This window comes from Dipodomys merriami, unplaced genomic scaffold, assembly GCF_024711535.1.
Source record: "Dipodomys merriami isolate MVZ:Mamm:240054 unplaced genomic scaffold, mDipMer1.0.p SCAF_7, whole genome shotgun sequence".
Lineage (NCBI taxonomy): Eukaryota > Metazoa > Chordata > Mammalia > Rodentia > Heteromyidae > Dipodomys > Dipodomys merriami.
Window position 1 is genome coordinate 33,347,928 of NW_027206290.1, and position 18,545 is coordinate 33,366,472.

At 41.3% G+C, this 18,545-nt stretch overlaps 2 protein-coding genes and 1 long non-coding RNA gene across 4 annotated transcripts in view; 2 read left to right on the plus strand and 1 right to left on the minus strand.

Annotated features, from left to right (window-relative positions):
• The window catches only part of Chia (chitinase acidic), a 28,882-nt gene extending 15,425 nt beyond the window's left edge, over positions 1-13,457 (plus strand). Inside the window, exons 1-11 of one of the 2 annotated variants that reach the window (XM_070006281.1) lie at positions 143-404; positions 2,006-2,035; positions 2,947-3,148; positions 5,722-5,778; positions 6,354-6,519; positions 10,366-10,490; positions 10,669-10,792; positions 11,053-11,238; positions 11,934-12,053; positions 12,141-12,282; positions 13,119-13,457. In XM_070006281.1, the coding sequence (XP_069862382.1) occupies positions 377-404; positions 2,006-2,035; positions 2,947-3,148; positions 5,722-5,778; positions 6,354-6,519; positions 10,366-10,490; positions 10,669-10,792; positions 11,053-11,238; positions 11,934-12,053; positions 12,141-12,282; positions 13,119-13,363 (1,425 nt within the window). In that variant the 5' untranslated portion in view covers positions 143-376 and the 3' untranslated portion in view covers positions 13,364-13,457. Of the gene's footprint in view, positions 1-142; positions 405-2,005; positions 2,036-2,946; positions 3,149-5,721; positions 5,779-6,353; positions 6,520-10,365; positions 10,491-10,668; positions 10,793-11,052; positions 11,239-11,933; positions 12,054-12,140; positions 12,283-13,118 lie in introns of those variants that run through there. The other variant, XM_070006282.1, reaches the window with a different exon arrangement.
• LOC138816503 (uncharacterized) overlaps positions 1-18,545 on the minus strand; it is a 25,740-nt gene continuing 7,195 nt past the window's right edge. Inside the window, exons 2-3 of the long non-coding RNA XR_011368675.1 lie at positions 3,051-3,137; positions 1-603 (exon numbers count right to left, since the gene is read on the minus strand). This is a non-coding gene — a long non-coding RNA (uncharacterized lncRNA). The remainder of the gene's footprint in view (positions 604-3,050; positions 3,138-18,545) is intronic.
• Positions 17,415-18,545, plus strand: part of Cimap3 (ciliary microtubule associated protein 3) — a 13,596-nt gene continuing 12,465 nt past the window's right edge. The window contains exon 1 of the mRNA XM_070006283.1: positions 17,415-17,601. Within this exon, the coding sequence (XP_069862384.1) occupies positions 17,442-17,601 (160 nt within the window). The 5' untranslated portion in view covers positions 17,415-17,441. The remainder of the gene's footprint in view (positions 17,602-18,545) is intronic.

An 18,545-nucleotide genomic window follows, 5' to 3' on the forward strand; every position in this document is an offset into this window, starting at 1 on the left:
GCATATGCTCTGATCCTGGGCACAAAATATTCACAGAATGCAATTTAACCACAATAATCTGAACAGATGCTTATCTACCTTGGAAACCTGCCACAAACACTATTAAGCTGGTGAGTGCTTTCTGTGGTGATGGTGCCCCACACCCTGCTAAGAGTCAAGGCATTATTTTTGGCCATACTGGATCAGGAAGGTGATAGCAGTGTTGGTGGGAGGTTCAAAAAGCCGCTTCAGCAAAGGAGGAGATCTGTTGATTTATTGATTAGCTACATACACATCCTGGTTAAATGCTTTCTATTTGGGAACCCAAATGTGATAACCAGTAATTCAAATAGTATAAAAAGCAAATCTTGGCTCTGCAGGAACAGTACCTACGGCAATGATGGCAAAGCTCATTCTCCTCACAGGTGAGTTCGTATTCAGTTATAGCCTCTTGTAGGCTCTAATACCTTTAAGCCATGGTGCACTAAGCCTCCATGCATTTCCATTTTTCTTTCAGCATTCTCAAGCCTTGTTTCTTCTTATGCAAATCATTCTGCTTCTTGTTCTTGTAACTTCATTAGCTCTGGTGATATCTGTGCCTTTGTTGATGCCACAAACATGGTCCTAAAAGAAAAGCTCACTTGGTTTCCCCCAATGCTTGTCTCATTCTTTCATCTGTAGCTTATGCCTTACCTTTTTCTCCATTCATTTTTCGGAACCACATACCTTTGATTGGCATTATGTTTCCATGCTCATGTCCTGAGACTAGCTGCTTCAGTATGAATTGGAATAGGACTATACAAGTTGTTTTCACTCCACTATTTTCAGAATTATTTCTCACTTATTCTGTAGAGTCCTGCTGAGTGTATATTATAAAAAAAGTCACCCTAGAAGTAAGTCGGGCTCAGAGAAACAAGATGTGTTTATTTTCTTTCATATGTAGGTATTAGATCTAAGTTATAAACATATACAGAAGCATACGCAGGGTTATATGCATATTTACACAAACATATTAACTGAAGTGTGGTATGCACAGGAGGATTCCAATGATGCATTTGAGCAACTAATTTACAGCTTAACAAAATGAATACCAGGAAGCTGGTGGGGTAAGGTGATGGTAGAAGGGGGTAGACAAATGAAGAGAGGAAAGGTGGGTGAATGCAGTCATAATATCCAATGTGTATATATGAAAATGGAACCCGGTAAACTGAGGGGATGGTGAGGTTGGGAATGATGGAGGAGAATGATGAAAAGGGTAACATTTTTTGAAAGAGGATTAAAAAAATTAAAATGTCACTCTTAGAAATTCAGTCATGCAAAGAGAGTCAGTTGTTTAGAGTCAAGTCATATCATCCACAACTTTTTAGTTACTACAAACTGTGATTTGCAATCCTTTTCAAGCATCAGAATCTTTTCCAATTCGTAAAGCAGAGTTTAAGTGTCTTGGTTAGTGGCGAAGACCTCTAATCTCTGCATTCAAGAGGTTGAGGATGTGACTCTGGGGCCATCTTCCACCACATACTGAAATCCTATCTCAAAAATCAAAATTCCTCCAGTAAAGCCAGGCAGAGGCATCTGGAGATTCTGAATACTTCTCTTCTCTTACAAGGGCTCAAAAGAAACCCCACAAAAACCCAATGTCCTCAGTCTCCAAGTGAGTCTGAATTCTCCGTTTTAGGGGAGTCTTTGTCTATTGGAAGACTGTGCTCATCCAAGCTTGGGAAGTGATGCACATACGGATGGGTGGTCACCAGGGAGAGGGAATTTGGGGTAATTTCGGTCAGTACTATTTTCTAGGTAGTAGGCTTCATATTCAGTAACACTTATTTCTTACATGAAAGGCGGAATAAGAGGACATTGCGGCGATTTTGGATTAATGAGTGGAAGAGTAGATTTTGCACAGTTGCAAAGTTTCCCTTGGGCTGTAACAACTGGTGACAGAAAGGATGGGACTGAAGGCCTCAGAATTAGATACTACAAGACATAGAGAATAGACTCAGAGTAAATGTTTTCTCTTTCTTTCCAGCTCTGGCCTTACTGTTGAATGCTCAGTTGGGTAAGTTGTTGGCTCCAGGTTTTCTTAGTCACAAAATCTTTCTCAGCCATCAAGTTCAAAATTACCAGGAATGATTCCCAAAGTAATTACTTATTTAATATATTTGATAGCAAAATACATTCCAGTATTACTTTATATGAAAAAAGGTATCAAGAGATAAAACATTGCTGTCTTTCACAGCTTGACCTCCTAAGAGCCATGAACTGGTGGCACACTGTGGGCTACATGAGACTACTGGGCATCTTTTCTATTGTTTTAAAAATTATGGTATATTAATTATACAAGCTAAGTGGTTTCATTGCGATAGTTCCATACATATATCTAAAGTGCTTCAATCATATTCACTTCCTCTATTACTTTCCTTCAGAAGGCTTATGTCAGATTTATTTTGGAGCAAAGTTAAAAATAACAAATTCTGATAGGAGATTACAGGCTCATGAGACTACAAAAGATTACAAGCTCATGACTGTAATCCTGGCTACTCAGATACTGAGATCTGAGGATTGCAGTTTGGAGCCAGCCACAGTAGGAATGTTTATGAGACTCTTATGTCCAGTTAACCAGCAAAAAGCTGAAAGTGGAGCTGTGGCTCAAGTGGTAGAGTGCCAGCCTGTATTGCCAGCTTGGACAAAAAAGCAACAGGATAGTACCCAGGCCCTGAGTTCAAGCTCCAGTACCAGCATGCATGTGTTCATGTGTGTGTGTGTGCGTGCACGTGAGCATGTGCACACATACACACACACCATCAACACAACCTCCAAGTGTCTGGACTCATCTGCAAGAGTGTTCATACAAATTACTCCCTTTAAGCATCTGGGGTACAAGAAAGGAAACAGAAACAGAGTCAAAGCTGACAGCACATTTTAATGACATCTAAATGACCTACTATTCTTACTTCTCATCACCCTCAGGATCTGCCTACCAGCTGATATGTTACTTCACCAACTGGGCCCAGTACCGGCCAGGCCTGGGGAGTTTCAAGCCCGATGACATCGACCCCTGCCTGTGCACTCACCTCATCTATGCCTTTGCTGGGATGCGGAACAATGAGATCACTACCATTGAGTGGAATGACGTGACTCTCTACCAAGCTTTCAATGGACTGAAAAAGAAGTAAGAAAGGGGCAGAAGGGGATATTTAGTTCTCCAAACATCAATGCTTCTTAACTGTAGTTCAGAATCAATGGTTTGGAGTGAAGAATAAGATCATTTCCTGCATTTTCTTTCTTTTTTTAAAAAATGACACAGGGTCTCAAAAGGCATACATTATTTTATATACAACACTGTGTTCGAAATAGTATGCATCATGGAATTATTCAGTTGAGCTAATTAACAGATGTGTTACAAACTTACTTTATGGTGAGATCACTTAAAATCTACTTTCCTGGCAGCTAAAAACAATACTTGTCATTGCTATCAATTATAGGCACCCTGTTACACAATGATAATCTCTTAAACTTATCCTTTCTGTCTCCCAGAATCTTTTTTTCTTTTTTTTTCTTTTTTTGCCAGTCCTGTGTCTTGAAATCTGGGCTTGGACGCTGTCCCTGAGCCTCTTTGTGCTAGTGTTCTACCACTTGAGCCACAGCACCACTTCCAGCTTTTTCTTTTTTTTTTTGGTCCGGTCGTGGGGCCTGAACTCTGGGCCTGGGCACTGTCCCTCAGCTCTTCAGCTCAAGGCTAGCGCTCTACCACTTGAGCCACAGCGCCACTTCCGGCTTTTTTCTTTTTGCTTATGTGGTGCTGAGGAATCGAACCCAGGGCCTCAGGCATGCAAGGCAAGCGCTCTACCACTGAGCCACCTTCCCAGCCCCACTTCCAGCTTTTTCTGAGTAGATTTTTGGAGATAAAAGTCTCATGGACTTTTCTGCCCCAACTAGCTTCAAACTGTGATCCTCAGATCTCAGCCTCCTGAGTAGCTAGGATTACAGGCATAAGCCACCGGTGCAAGCCTCACTGAATTTTTATATCCTTTGGCCAACACCACTCCAAGCACTCTACAATTTCTGCCATACCTCCAGGATTATATCGTATTTAAATAGCATATCATTTTTCTCCATTTATTCACTGATGAATGGACACGGGTTGACTTCACATCTTAGCTGTTGTGCATAATTCTACCATGATTACAGAAGTGCTGATCTCTCTTCAAGATAGTTATTTTACTTCCTTTGGATGTGAAATTGTTTTTAATCTTTAAGGAATCTCCATTCTGTTTTCCATAAATATAGTAATTTACATTTCCAATAATGTACAAATGTGCTTTGTATTCAAATCCTTGACCACACTAGATATCTTATATGTCTTTGATAATAGCAATTCTAGCAGGTTGGAGATGATATCTGTGGTTTAAATTTGCATTTAGTATCATTTAGCATCTTTTTGCATTTAGTATCATTTAATATCTTTTTGCATTTTAATATCTTTCCATACACCTATTAGCTTTTGTCTTCTTTTAAAAATTATCTGTTCAGATATTTTTGTCCATTTTAATCATATTATTTGTTTCCTGCTATTGAGTTGTTTACATTTCTTCTGTATTCTGCATATTAACTTCATATCAGTTTTCTTTCTTTTCTGGGGGGGGGGGTCTGGTCGTGGGGCCTGAACTCGGGGCCTGTGTGCTGTCCCTCAGCTCTTCAGCTCAAGGCCAGTGCTCTACCACTTGAGCCACAGCGCCACTTCTGGCTTTTTTCTTTTTGCTTATGTGGTGCTGAGGAATTAAACCCAGGGCCTCACGCATGCAAGGCAAGCACTCTACCACTGAGCCACCTTCCCAGCCCCTTAACTTCATATCAGATATATCTTTTTTCTTTTTTCTTTTTTTTTGCCGGTTGTGGGGCCTGAACTCTGGGCGCTCTTCAGCTGAGCTCTTCAGCTCAAGACTAGGGCTCTACCACTTGAGCCACAGTGCCACTTCCAGCTTTTTCTGCTTATGTGGTGGTGAGGAATCAAACTCAGGGCCTCATGCATGCAAGGCAAGCACTCTTATCACTGAGCCACCTTCCCAGACTTCAGCATGCTATCTTTTTAATGGCTGTTTCTTCTGTTGTGCAGAATCTTTAGTTTGATGTAATCTCATTTGTCTATGCTTTTGTTTCCTGTTCTTGGGAGGGGGGGGTCATATAAAAAATCGTTATTTAGCCATTGTCATAGAGGTATCCCCATGTTTTCTTCTAGTAGTTTTATAGTTTGAAGTTTTATGTTTAGATCTTTAATTTATTTGAGCTGATTTTGTACATGGTGTGAGATAGGGGTCTAAAAATTACTGGCTCTATTTCTGCCTGTTTTATGACCCAGGAAACTCATACTATTTTAGCTATTTGTATCTGGAAAAAACAAGTGGAGGGTATGAGATTTCATTGAATTTAATAAACAAGAAAGGTTTTCTGATCAAGATGCACTGTATTCCCAAACAGTTTTGTTGTTGAATGGCAACTCCTTCGTATACCACTTAAATAGTAATTGTAACATATATAGATAGATAGATAGATAGATAGATAGATAGATAGATAGATAGATAGATAGACAGATAGATAGAATATATGTATTTTTGTAAAGAAAGTTTTCTGAAGAAAATTATTCCATATTATATCATATCACATTAAGGAAACAATGAATGATATGCACAGGACATTGCAACACAATTGATCTGAAATTTCTCTTTTTCATCTGTTGCTTTAAAGGAACAGCCAGCTGAAAACTCTCCTGGCCATTGGAGGCTGGAACTTTGGAACTGCCCCGTAAGTCCTCTTTGGAGAGACTGTTATGTGTTGTTGAAAGCAAGTTAGCCCAAAGTAATCTGTGTCCTTTTAGAGTCACCAATTTAAGATAGAGTATTACAGATGTACTATGATTCAGTAAAGTACTAGACCAAAGCTTCCACATTGAACATATTTTATGTTTAAATTTCAGTGCATATTCTGGGATTCTATCACAGAAATTTATCTGCTTCCAAAACAATAAAGAAGACAAGCCCTGGGGAGGGTCTTACATAGCTTGTCTTCTAGGAGAAAGAAGGAGAAATCATGTACATAAGAAGACTCTTTTAGGGACATAAACTTGAGGGGCTACTTGAGGTGAAGTATTCAAAGCAAGAGCAGTCTGAGGGAAAGATTGGGTAAATAACAAAATTAAGGAACCCTAAGATAGTATAGCTGGTAAGAAGAGTGAGTATAAAGGACAGCCAGGACAAAACCAAAAACATCTGTGGTACGAGTGCTAGAGAAAGCTCGGAGACAACAAAAGAAGTACAGTGTTTGTTACTCCGGTGTTTTGGGACCACTGCTTACACCTGCCATCTTTGAGTCTCTCTCAGTTTCACCACTATGGTTTCCACTGAGGAGAACCGCAAGACTTTCATAGCCTCCGTCATCAAGTTCCTGCGCCAGTATGACTTTGATGGGTTAGATCTTGACTGGGAGTACCCTGGTTCTCGTGGGAGTCCGCCTCAAGACAAGCATCTCTTCACTGTCTTGGTACAGGTGAGTAAAAGACTAAGATTTAGTAGCTCAACAAGATTCAAATGTACTTCTTCTAAAGGAGAATTTAGAAGTTACAGAATCTTAGCACTGCAAAATTCTTGGGTGTCATATCTAGTAAGCATTTAAAAACAATATGTGACCAGGGACTGGTGGCTCACCCCTATAATCCTAGCTATTCAGGAAGTCAAGATGGAAGGATCAAGGTTCAAAGCCAGCCTGGACAGACAAAATCCAAGAGATTCTTATTTCCAGTTGACCAGCAAAAAGCTAGAAGTGAAAGTATGGCTCAGTGGTAGAATGCCAGCCTTGAGCAAAAAAGCTAAGTAAGAATGTGAGGCCCTGAATTCAAGCCCCAGTACTAGTGTGTGCATGTGTGCACAAGTGCGCGTGCACACACACACACACACACACACACCCCAAAAAGAAAAATGTGCACCATATGTCAGATACTCTATGCCTTACTCACAAAGTGTAGCTCAAGCCAGGTGCTGGTAGCTCATACCTGTAATCCTAGCTACTCAAGGAGGAAAAATAAATACCTGCAATTCATTTCATCTTCACCTTTACTCTATGCTATTGGTACTATACATTTTACATTTTTTTTATAGATTAGTAATTTAGGTATATAAAGGGTATAAGTAACTTGAGTCAAACCACATAGCCATTTTCTTCACTACTTGTGGTATTGGTTTCTAAGTTTATTGCTTCCAGAAATTATACGAGACACCATACTGTTACTGAGCACAAACACAATGTGTACCAGATATTGTGTTAGATGTCAGGCTGAAGACAAAGATAATACATAAAGAATGCACAGTAAGAGGTAGAAGACTGAAACAACCAAAATTGCAGTACATTTTGATAAGTTCCATGATAAAGGTCTATGAAATACTAAAGGAGCAAAAACAAAAGGGGACTCTTGAGAAAGGATCAGAAAGCATTTTGGAGCCACATGTCAGTGGCTTATATCTGTAATCCTAGCTACTGAGAAGGCTGAGATGTGAGGATTGTGGTTTGAAACCAGCCTGGACAGGAAAGCCTGTGAGACTGTTTGTTTTTATTATTTTCGTGTGTGTGTGTGTGTGTGTGTGTGTGTGTGTGTGTGTGTGTGTGTGTGTGTGTGTGTGTGTGTATGTGTTTTGTCAGTTGTGGGACTTGAATTCAGGGCTTGGACTCTGTCCCTAAGCTCTTTTGCTCAAGGCTAGCGTTACACCACTTTGAGCCACAGCACCACTTCCAGTTTTCTGGTGGTTAATGGAGATAAGTGTCTCACAGACTTTTCCTCCCTGGGCTGGATTTGAACTGTGATCCTTAAATCTCAGCCTCCTGAGTGCTAGGATTAAAAGCATGAGCCACCAGTGCCTAGCTCCTGTGAGACTCTTACATCTAATTAACCATCAAGAAACCAGAAATAGATCTGTGGCTTAAGTGGTAGAGTCCTAGCCTTGAGCAAAAGAGCTCAGGGATAGCTCCCAAGTCCTGAGTTCAAGCCTCAGAACTCACACACACACACACACACACACACACACACACACACACACACACATTTTATACATAAACCAAGGCTTTGTCTCAGTGTTGAGAAAACCTTGTGTTAACTATTGGAGGATAAGAATGACACAAATAGAAGACATATATTACTTACATATATACATACATACACACACACACACACACATATATATATATATATATATATTTATATACATACATATATACATACATATGGACAGACAGATATATGTGAACAAGAAAGTGAGTGCTGGCCTGAGAGGCTACATAGGTAGCAAGAATCAGGACATATATATGAGAACTGTATATTAGGTTAAAGAATATGGAATTTAGAGCCAGGCACCAGTGGCTTATGCCTGAAAACTAACTACTCAGATCTGAGGATCGCGGTTCAAAGCCAGCCCGGGCAGGAGAGACTGTGAGACTCCTATCTCCAATAAACCACCAGAAAACCGGAAGTGGCGCTGTAGCTCAAGTGGTAGAGTGCTTGCCTTGAGCTGAAGAGCTGAGGGACAGCGCCCAGGCCCAGAGTTCAAGCCCCACAACCAACAACAACAAAAAAAACAACAACAACAAAAAAAACTACTCAGGAGGCTCAGATCTGAGGATCATGGTTCAAAGCCAGCCCAGGCAGAAAAGTCCGTGAGACTCTTATCTCCAATAAACTACTCATAAAACAGGAAGTAGTGCTGTGGCTCAAATGGTAGAACACTAGCCTTGAGCTGAAGAGCTCAGGGACAGCACCTAGGCCCAGAGTTTAAGTCCCACAACTGACAAAAAAAAATAATATGGAATTTACCTTTAAGACCATGGGGCAGCTTTGAAGGATGTTTATATAGTAGAGAATTATGACAAAGCTTATAGATGTCTCTGGCTTTAACTATGAGAATAAATTAAAGGTAAGGATAAAGAGATATTTGAGGATCCAAACAAGATAATCAAGGCCCCAGCAACAGTTCTAACAATGAGAGGGAAAGGAGACATACACAGGGACATAAAGAGGGTAAAAGTCAACGGATCTGGGGATTGATTAGAAGTAGAAAAGAGATGGCTTTTCAGTGTTCTGACTTTGAGGGCTGATTTGATTGTGGTGCTATTTACGAGTACAGTAAATACAGGAAGAAGAATAGATTTGAAGAAATAATGACTGATTAATTTAGTTTTGATCATGATGAGTGAGAGGTATCTGCATTGCCTAACTGGTATTGGATGAATAACAACCTAGCATTCATGATAACAAATTTGACTGGGTATCGGCAAAGGTAGAAGATCACCAAGGAAAAATGGATGGAATGGTAAAGGTCAGAGTTTTAAATATAGGTTTCAGATTTCCTCTCCCAAGACAAGGATTCTTCCAGCCTCTGGATAGTTTCCATAGTAAGGACATCCCTAGGAGAAAATCGAACTGCCATAACTATCAGAAAGAACAGCAACTCTATCCTAAGCAGAAACATGTCTCCAGTTATTTATTTATTTATTTATTTTTGGGTCCGGTCGTGGAGCCTGAACTCTGGGCCTGGGCGCTGTCCCTCAGCTCTTCATCTCAAGGCTAGCACTCTACCACTTGAGCCACAGCGCCACTTCTGGCTTTTTTTCTTTTTGCTTATGTGGTGCTGAGGAATGGAACCCAGGGCCTCATGCATGCAAGGCAACCGCTCTACCACTGAGCCACCTTCCCAGCCCATGTCTCCAGTTATAAATTATACTTTCTACCCATTGGTTCTAGTTCTGCTATTGAAGCAACGGAGAGTAAGACCATACTGGATTCTTTTTCCAGTTAAATGTCCCATGACACTCTTCAGAGACTGGAACACACTGTGGACCAAAAGATCCAATGATAAGTACTAAATCCAAATAAGATTAGAGCCACACAAAACACAGGTGGACTGACCTCTGACAATGAATGAGAACCTGTCACCTAAGCATTACCACCTTTCTCATTAGCCAATCCAGCATTTCACGTGGTGGGATGTGACTCCAATAAAGTATTTATTCCACGAAGCAAATGGAAACAAGTTTCTACACTACTAAAAGCTAAATGCAAGATTCTGCACCACGAGGGGCTTCAGAGCATTGTGAGGCAGTTGGAGCTCTGCCCTCTCTTCAGGGGCCTGGGTTCTGATTGTGACCTGACCACTAACTTGCTGGGTGATTCTGGTGGAATTTTCTAGTCCTCATATAGATCAATTAGGTGTAATAATATCCTCTATCCTATTAATTTTATTGAGATGTTGAAAACTGTTGAAAAGGAAAAATATTATGTGTATATATGTATAAAGTTTAAAGAGCTGAAATCAGCTTTGAATATGCCCTATCCTGCCTTTTATTTTTCAGGAAATTCGTGAAGCTTTTGAAGAGGAGGCCAAGCAGACTGGCAAACCCAGGTTGATGATCACTGCTGCAGTAGCTGCTGGCATCTCCACAATCGAGTCTGGCTATGAGATCCCTCAGCTGTCCCAGTGAGTGAAACACCTTATCCTCAAACTCTCATTTGTATCATTAGGCATACTATACTTATCTGGAGGCCGTCTTGCTACTCAGAAACCTTGTTTGGGAGGTTTGAAAGTAGTATCATTTGCCTGCAGAGGTGGGGAAAAGGATGATCAGCAGTGCTTTAAGCCATGTACTCCACTGCAGGTACCTGGACTTCATCCATGTTATGACATATGACTTCCATGGCTCTTGGGAGAGCTACACTGGAGAGAATAGCCCCCTCTACAAATACCCAACTGAGACGGGCAGTAACGCCTATCTGAATGTGGTAAGGCGCTCCCCAGAGGTGAATGCAGACCAGATATGATGCATATCATGTGGAGATTAAGCACAAAAGAAACCTAAGCTCTGCAACTCTCTCACTTAGACAGTGGTCCAAGTCTCTGCCTCTATTTCATTAAATGTGATTCCATCAAAATATTTTGAAACAAAATACTAATCTACCTGTCACTAACATCATCTCCTTTTGCATGTTAAGCAATGGATCCACCACTGTTTAGAGCTTGTAGCTAACCACTATCATTGCAGGATTCTGCCATGAAGTACTGGAAGGATAATGGGGCCCCAGTTGAGAAGCTCATTGTTGGATTCCCAGCCTATGGACACACCTTCACCCTGAGCAACCCTTCTAACACTGGAATTGGTGCCCCTGCCTCTGGTGCTGGCCCTGCTGGGCCATATACCAGGGAGTCTGGGTTCTGGGCCTACTATGAGGTGAGTAGATTGGGGTGTACAGTGCTCTGTGAATTTCATGCACTGTCTAGGCCTTTAGGCTAGAATCGACTGAAATTGCAAATGTTCATTCTGAATATTACCTACCTGCTCTATACCAGTATTGTTCTGAATGCTTAAAGCCTTCTGCTAACGTACTTACATAATTAATCCAAATGAGGAGCCCTTAACAACACCTATATGCCTTCAAGCAACAGACTGTATCCTTAAGGTCATTTATAGTAGAACACAAAAGCATAATACATTTCCCATGTTACTATGGGTTCCCTAAATCAAACACTTATGAACAAAACATAAGCTCTTGAAGAAAAAAACTTTTTCTTCCCCACAAATAAAAACAAGTACAATTTATCTAACTACAAGTTTTTTTTAATTACAAGAAAATTGAGTAAAGCCTTAACTAGAAACATGAAAGGAAAAAGAATTATTAGAGCTGAGCATATGTGTTTTCTTTCATGGAAGTAATAGTTACAGGATTTTAGATATCTTGATTTTTAAAGTTATTATTATTATTATTATTATTATTATTATTATTATTATTATTATTTTAATTTTGGTACTGGTACTGGGTTGGAACCCTAGGATGTGCACTCTTGCTTAGCTTTCTACACTCACAACTAGCTTTCTACTGCTTGAGTCACATCTCTACTTTTCTTGATTTTTGTTTTTTTAAAAAGATTTGTACCTTCCTGAAAGACGGAGCCACAGAGGCATGGGATGGGCCTCAGGAGGTGCCCTATGCCTACCAGGGGAATGTGTGGGTTGGCTATGACAATGTCAAGAGCTTCGACATCAAGGTAAGATCAGCGCCTTGGAAATGCCAACGATCTAGCCTGGAACTCCAGGAACCTAAATGACTCCTGTTGTCCTCTCTCCTTCAATAGACCCAGTGGCTTAAGCAGAACAACTTTGGAGGCTCCATGGTGTGGGCAATTGATCTGGATGACTTCACTGGCACTTTCTGTAACCAGGGCAAGTTCCCCCTGATCTCCACTCTGAAGAAAGCCCTCGGCCTGCAGAATGAAAGTAAGTGACATCTGGGGGGGATGCCAGAGTGCACAACTGTCCCTTCCCCAGCAAAAACAGGCAACCTCAGCATCCACTCACCCCGTTGGTGTAAGAAAATTACTCTATTTTATCACACTATTTTTTCTCAGATTAGACACAGGTCCTCTTCTTTCCCTATTTCTCAAGCTCCCGCCAACTTCCAAACCAGAATTTTATGCTCTGGTGGGAAACCAGGCCCACTTGGTAGGTTTTCTTTGGGTCTGCTAAGTCTTCAGGGCATATAAGAGAATGTAGAAATTATGTTGGCTCTCCTATAGAAATCAACTTCTTTATGAGCCTTTTTCCATCCGCCCTTACTGAGATTCTCTTGTCTAATCTGTCATTCCAGGAACCGAATTTCCTAGATCGTCTGCATATTCTTTCTCAGTGTATATTTATTCCCTACTTATACCCAAGTGATACAAAAGTGTTTTGTACACATTGTGTGCTCAGCAGGGACATTTTGAATGACTTACACATCATCCAAAAAAAAGAACCTTTTATTGAAAGGGAGGCTGGTTTACTTCCTAAGTTATAGCATTATCTTCAGATGTCCTCAAATTGTGGGACTCCAGGGTTAACTGCACCCCACCTGCAGACCTCTACACCTACAGTGCTCATCAACTCTAGAGAAGCCTGAAACCTCACCCAGACCCACTGTAGCCTAGCCTTAACCCTATCCTTATCCCAAGCCCTAGAACTAACACTAACCCCACTCCAATCCTAACCCTAGACCTAATCCTAAACCCATCCCCAGCCCTAACCTTAACCCTTTTGTGCTTCTGTATGTCTGCCCTTTGTGGTATATATTTCAGGTTGCACGGCTCCTATCCAGCCCAGTAAGCCTGTCACTGATGCTCCCGGCAGTGGCAGTGGCAGTGGCAGTGGCAGTGGGGGCTCTGGGGGCAGTGGATTCTGTGCAGACAAAGCCGACGGCCTCTACCCAGTGGCAGATAACAAAAATGCCTTCTGGCACTGCGTAAATGGAGTTTCATACCAGCAGAACTGCCAGGCTGGGCTTGTCTTTGACACCAGCTGCAGTTGCTGTAACTGGCCATGAACATGACCAGTGTCTGTATTGCTCAGCCTCCTGAACAGCCTCCTTTGCTTCTTGCAAGAGAAATCTTGCTCCTACTTAAAAGTTCTGCAATAAAATCAGCAGTCTAAGCATGAATGTCTGTGGTTTTCAGTGACTGGGGTAGGAATTTCTCCTGGATAAGAAAATGCCAGCTACGCCTGGGGGTGGAAGAGCATGTGTGAGGAAGTGTTGGGACTAACCAACCGAATTTCTGCCTGCCCATGTTCATCTGCATGGAAATTGGAGTCTGCGAGAAGGAAATGTAGAATATTTAGTGCAAGAGTGGGTTGAGGACCTGAAGAGAATAGACTTCCAGATTCAAGGGCATGGATGTGCTGCTTGGCTTTCTCAGGAGTAGAAGGCCATGGATCACTTTTGCTGAAGATGCAGTGCTAGTCTAGTAACTCCAGGGTTGGTAGATTTGGGGAAATCTCAGTAGTGGATTCCTCCTGGAGTGCTTGTCCAGCACATGGGCTCAAAGGCTTCCTTTTCCAAGAGGTTGCCCCATTCTGATAGAGGTGGTAGTGGCCCTAGCTATTGTCACCCCTCTCTTTGATTGGCTGGGATGCACATCTGACAAGAGGGCCAATCAGATCTCTTGGAATTTGCAATGCAAACAGGGCTTCTGGCCTGTCAGTAATATGCAATCTCAAGAGCTGTCAAGAGCAACTGAGGGGAAGGGAAAGTTGCCCTGGATACAGAGCAAGAACAGAGCAACCAGGAAGAGTCAGGGAGTATATGAGATGGAGCAAGCACAGAGCACACTTTCTGCTGGTTTTCTAGCCCTTGATTCTAACTCCTTTGGAAGGCCCAGATAAATTTCTGCCTTTGAATTCTGTAATAGGGGAAGAAGGATGGATGATATGTATGTTAACTGTGCAATTCCTCTTTACTACTTAAGCAGTAAAGTTTACAACTGAAAGTAGCCTTACCTACCTAAAGTAGTAAGAATGCAATGGCTGATTTGGGGGGTGGCGGGTATGCTTACCATCTGTCAAATTCAGTATTTGTTGAGAACAAGTTTTACTGTGTAGCTTAGGCTGATCTCAAACACTTGATCCACCATTCTCAGCCTTTTGAGTAGCTGGGACTAACAGCATGTGCCACCATGCCCTGTTCAAACTCTGTTTTGGGGGGGTTTCTATGTATTTTCTAATTTAGTTCTCTGAGAAAGCTTAGGAGACAGATACTATTAATCCCAGGAAACAGGCACAGAGGAACTCCAGTAAACTGCCCAACATCACACAGCTTAGTTAGCTGCAGAGCCAAATCCAAAGTTAGACCCTACTGTGGTCTACTGTTTCCCAAGACACCAAGTGCTGTGTTTCTGTGAGAGACACTAAATCTTGTGACTGCTAAGGTCCATGGCAGCACTCTGGGGAATGCCCACTCATTTGTGGACCCACAACACTTAATCCTCTACCAAGTGGCACCCTAAGCACTGAAGACACAGTGGTAAATAAGACAAAAATTTCTCTTTCATGAGATGATATTGTGCTTGTGGCACAATAAATAAGGAAATGAGAAATAGTGTAAGAATGTGCTCAGGGGAGGACACTGCTTTTAGGTCCAAGTAGCTAGGATTACAGGCATAAGCCATTGTACCCAACAGAATTCTATTTTGGTTTTGACTATCCAGATGGCCTACATGGGGAGAACCTATTTGAGGCCCTACTTGGGCCTTGACAGTCAAGGAGAGGAGCCATCCATTAGAGGTGAAGTGGATATAGGGTCACTCAAGCAGAACATGGAGTATGAAACATATGAAGACCAGAATTGTTGGAGGTTGTGTGAACAGGGCTGAGATTGTGTAGTTTTCTTTGGTTCTTCTATGAGCAAGGGTTATGGTAGAGACGGTGTGACATGGTTTCAGTTCAACACTGTTGACATGGAGTTGGGATAGGAATTCAGGACACAGGAAGCAACATTCACGGTGACAAAGCCAATGGATTAAATCCTGAGCACTTGTGTGACTTATGCTCAGGATTTAATGTGTCCTCAATGATCAAGTAAAGGGGGAAAAGCCCATAAAATTGGATAGTTATTAAAAATGATTGCATTTCTATTAGAAAATGAAGCCTGTGGCAAAAAGAGAGCTTGGGAATGTGGGGGAGCCATATTGTACTACAAGAGTCCATGAGGATGAAGGGCTGTGGACTTAATGGAGAAAGGACATGGAAGCGGCTGCTGGCTTTGAGAACCAGCATCTTTATAAAACAGAGTGGCCAGGTGTTTCCAAACTAAAACCTATTCCAGTGCTACTATTTCCTCATAAAAATGAGTTGTACCACCATTAATAGGATGCAGAAATTACAAAAACTAAATGTAGAACCCCCAACTCAATTTTTCTTTCTCTTTTATATATTAATGTCTTTTTGTGTATAAATGTGCTGGTCCAGAGTTTTGAGCTCAAAGCCTGGGCACTGTCCATGATTATTTTGTTGTTCCAGGCTAGCATTCTACTACTTCTGGCTTATTTTTTGGCTGGGGGTGGGGGAGTGCATTAATTGGACAGAAAGAGTCTCAAGGGATTTCCTGCTTGGGTAGGCTTTGAACCCTGATCCTTAGATCTCAGCCTCCTGAGAAGCTAGGATTACAGGCATGAGCCATTGGTGCCCAGCCACATATTAATTAGTCTTAAATGTTTTCTATATGCCTGCTATGTGCAAGCAACAGGTATGATCTAAACCCTGTGATTACACTGACATCACTTCCTACAATTCTCTCAATTTCAGCTATGTCATCTTGCTGTTTCTTAAGTATTCAAGGCATCTTACCACTGAGGAGACTTTGCACAAAATAAAATATTCTCCCTTCAGCTTTCTACTTGACTATTTATTTGACTCTCTGACTTCCATCAGGCCTTCCCTTTCTATCAAAGATTGAATTTGGGGGGGGGGAGGGGGGAAGGAGAAGGATTGGGATTGGGGGGTAGGGGGGAGGCTGGGAAGGGATGTGAAGGGTAAACCAAAGGAGGAGGCTGCAATGCTTGGTAAGAAATGTATGCATTATCCTGCCCATGTAATTGTAACCCCTCTGTACAGTATGTTCACAAATAAAATAAAATTAAATTAAAAAAAAAGATTGAATTTGCCTTTATCTGCTTTTCTCTGATGTTCTTCCTTTTTCCTGGATACTTACTGTTACCTGACATAGCATGTGTTTTATGCATTTACCTTTTTCTATATCTCCACTGCAATTAACCTCTAAGGGGACAAGGATTGTTCTTCAATGGCATATTCCTACTGCCTAAAAGAATGTCCAATATATTGAGGGTAAGAAGTACTTAATGAAAGAATAAATAAAAGGATATGGAGATAAGAATTAAGAAGTTAAGCATTTCAAGCATTAAATAAGTTAGTTTATGCAGATTATTGCCTATTCTGGGTTAAAGAATACTATAGACATGGTACACGACAAGCCAGACAGACATATATGCTCCTTGTGTGCTTCTTGTTGGCCTGTATGACAATTCTATGTGGCCTGTGAAAAGTGTTTTGTTTTGTCTTGTTTCTGCTGGTACTAGGGCTTGAACTCATGGCCTGACACTCAGTTTGCTTTTGTGCTCAAGGTTAGAGCTCTACCACTCAAACCACATCCCCATTCCCAGCTTTTTGCTCACTAATTGGAGATAAGTGCTTTTCACATTTATCTGCCATGGATAGCTTCAAACTAGGATCCTCAAATCTCAGCCTCCTGAGTGGCTCAGATTATAAGCATAAGCCACCAATGCCTGGTTCCTATGAATTATATTTTAAATATTTAAATAGCCCCTGGCAGAAAATATCCTTAGATTTCTTATTTCTCCATCTCTGAATGGTAAATATTGTCCTTGTGCTACAGGTATGGAAAGTGAGACCATGCACAAATAACTTGTCCAGGATCATGCAGTTGGTAACTAGTCAAGCTAATTTTCAAATTTAGTCTGATTCCCTTTGTAACATCACACTGCTTTGCAAAGAGCACTGTCACAATGACTTGAAGATAAACTGGGGTGAGGATGTCACTTAGCAGCAGACTTGGACATCCTCTTTATTTTACTGCAGGAAGGTACTGAATTATGGAGACCGTATATGAGAAAACAGTGATTCTTGAAAATCCTCATCAGGAGTGGTTCTGGTCCAACGCTTTTCAATCATTCTCAAAGGGCAGGTTCTATGAAATACCCCAGGACATGGTAATCAACAGACACCTGCAATGGAATTGGAAGACTACTCGTGGTAATCATTTTCTTAGACTGTAGTGCATGTATGAAAATGCATCTCTATAGTGTTGGAGTCTACACAGAAAGAGGTGGGATTACTGTGAGGATTACATGATGAGCCTGACATGCTCACCATGTCTTAAGACTTGGCAAGAAGCAGCTCCCATTCAGTTATACAAATGATCATCTTTTTTGTATTTGCACAGAGGTTCCCTTACAGCTGTCTATAGTCTTTGGCACAGAAGTGGTAGATAGTGGTTAAATGTCAGTTGCAAGTTCATCTCTTGATGAGCATTTCTTGTCAATGCCTGCATTCCCATGGCAATGCTAGGAGGAAAGGAATGATGTGTGTCTTTTGATAGATATGCCAAAGCTTAGCTAATGAGCAGCCAACACCAACCCATGCTTACTGAAAATCAGTTTGAAGCCAGGTGCTAGTGGCTCTCGCCTGTAATCCTAGCTATTCAGGAGGCTGAGATCTGGGGATTGTAGTTCAAAGCCAGCCCGGGCAGAAAAGTCCATGACTCTTCTTTTTATTTTATTTTTTTTTATAAGAAGAAAAGAGCCAATGAAAGGTTTTATTTTTAATTGTTTAATTGTTTTATTTATTTTTGTTTATGTGGTACCAAAGAATTGAACCCAAGGCCTTGTGAATGCTAGGCAAGTACTCTATCCCTAAGCCACATACCCAGCCCAAGTCCATGACTCTTATCTCCAGTTTAACCACCAAAAAGCCAAAAGTAGAGCTGGGGCTCAAGAGATAGAGTGCTATCCTTGAGCAAAAAGAGCTCAAAGACATCATTCAGGTCCTGAATTCAAGCCCAAGGACTGGCACCAAAACAAAGCAAAACAAAACACAGTTTGAGGAATTTCAAACCTATATCCATTCTTCTAAGAATCTTTAAGAAGGTCTGAGAAGTAGGCTTTACAAGCCTACTTTCCTCTCCTTTGTAACTTTCT